At 42.8% G+C, this 1,563-nt stretch overlaps 1 protein-coding gene across 1 annotated transcript; it reads right to left on the reverse strand.

Annotated features, from left to right (window-relative positions):
- Positions 1 to 519: 519 nt before the first annotated feature.
- LOC119292254 (germin-like protein 8-5) lies at positions 520 to 1,563 on the reverse strand. Its single transcript, XM_037571090.1, has 2 exons — positions 1,393 to 1,563; positions 520 to 1,267 (listed from the first exon to the last, which is right to left on the reverse strand). The coding sequence occupies exons 1-2, from the start codon at positions 1,511 to 1,513 to the stop codon at positions 699 to 701; spliced, it is 690 nt and encodes a 229-aa protein (XP_037426987.1). The 5' UTR covers positions 1,514 to 1,563; the 3' UTR covers positions 520 to 698.

Raw genomic sequence — 1,563 nt, forward strand, 5'->3', positions numbered from 1 at the left:
CATATATGTTGTAGTTGATTTTCGGAACCTGGTCCCCAGTGTGCCCAATTTCTAAAACTTAGCAAAAAAAAACAGTACTTAACATAAGGCAAAAGCATAACGCTCATATGTTTTTTGATACAACAAGCCACCTCATCGATTTCCATTAAAGAAACCGCCTGTCGAACTTATAAGAGTTTTGAACCAAAAGGAAACTAAAACAACTAAATCAAGCTCGATAGGAAAGGGACCGTAACTTATTACATGCACCAGAAAGCGAGATACCTCAACAATGACACCAGGAAGCAACGTTTGCAAATTCAACATTCATATTTCAATCCTAAGCACAACAGGGTTCCAACCATGCCATACATCACATGTATTGCAAGAAAATCCTAGGCGTTCACCCCAGCATTAAACATATATTTAATTGTCATATAATAATCTATTATTTCATAACAAGGGGAAATGAACCCAGAATTTTAATTTGTTTAGATAAATAAGACGCGTCAGATTCCAAAACAAGCAAATGAGATCATATTAGTGTGACAAATATAATATTGTCAATTATTCGGAAGGTAGAAATACATTCACCGATTACAGACACACAATGGAATGACATATGCTCTATTTATTTTATAGATTAGGATGCATATCTAGGAACTCAACCGTGTCCTTCACTTGTGCACTGGTCTCCGAGTAATTGAAAAATGCCTGTCTTAGTAGTGGTTGTTCTCCCAGAACTGAGCCTGGAGATAGTCAATTGTATTCTTTTCCACCTGAAATGCCTTGGCAAGAACATCATCTGATATTGGTGGGTCTGACCCAAACACTGCATTGGCAATTGTGATAGCCCCTGGGTTCTGGCTGCTTAGCGCGGCAATTGCAACAGCGGGCTGGTGGGGGTTGGGGTTGAATTGGAAGTGGATGAGCCCCACGGGGAAGACAAACACATCACCTTTGTTGAGCACCTTGGAGAGGAACTTGTTTTTGTTGGGGGCGGGCTGGTTGGATGTCACAAATCCAACATACAGTGTTCCCTCGAGCACCGTGAGGATCTCAGTGGCGCGAGGGTGCGTATGTGGTGGGTTTTGACCCAAGGGAGCATAGTCGATGCGTGCAATTGAGATGCCGAGGGTGTTGAGTCCAGCAATCTGCATGACGTTGATCAAAGTGACGTTGGATCCAACCTTGTTGGGCATCCTAGGCTTGTCAAGGTTTGCCGCCTTGAAGAAGTCGTCTGCATTGACCTCCATAGGGTTCTTGCAAACAAACCCGTTGACACGGACTGGGGCACAAGAGATGTAGATGTAAGCTCAGATTTTACAAAGTTGTTTTGACTTGCATATAATTTCCAGAAATAGATTTCAACATATGTATTTGGAGAAAACATGATGACAAAACGGATAGTACCTGGTGAATTCATGTCGGCGACACAAAAGTCCTGGAGTGGGCTAGGATCAGAAGCAGTGGCTTGCCATGAGACCAACGCAAGAAGTGCAGCAAGGAGAAGGAAGGAAGAGGAGGATGCCATCTCGTTTTAGTGTCTTTGGCTCTTCTTTTCTCCCGACTTCCTATTTCTGT

The sequence above is a fragment of the Triticum dicoccoides genome, chromosome 4B (genome assembly GCF_002162155.2).
Source record: "Triticum dicoccoides isolate Atlit2015 ecotype Zavitan chromosome 4B, WEW_v2.0, whole genome shotgun sequence".
Taxonomy (NCBI): domain Eukaryota; kingdom Viridiplantae; phylum Streptophyta; class Magnoliopsida; order Poales; family Poaceae; genus Triticum; species Triticum dicoccoides.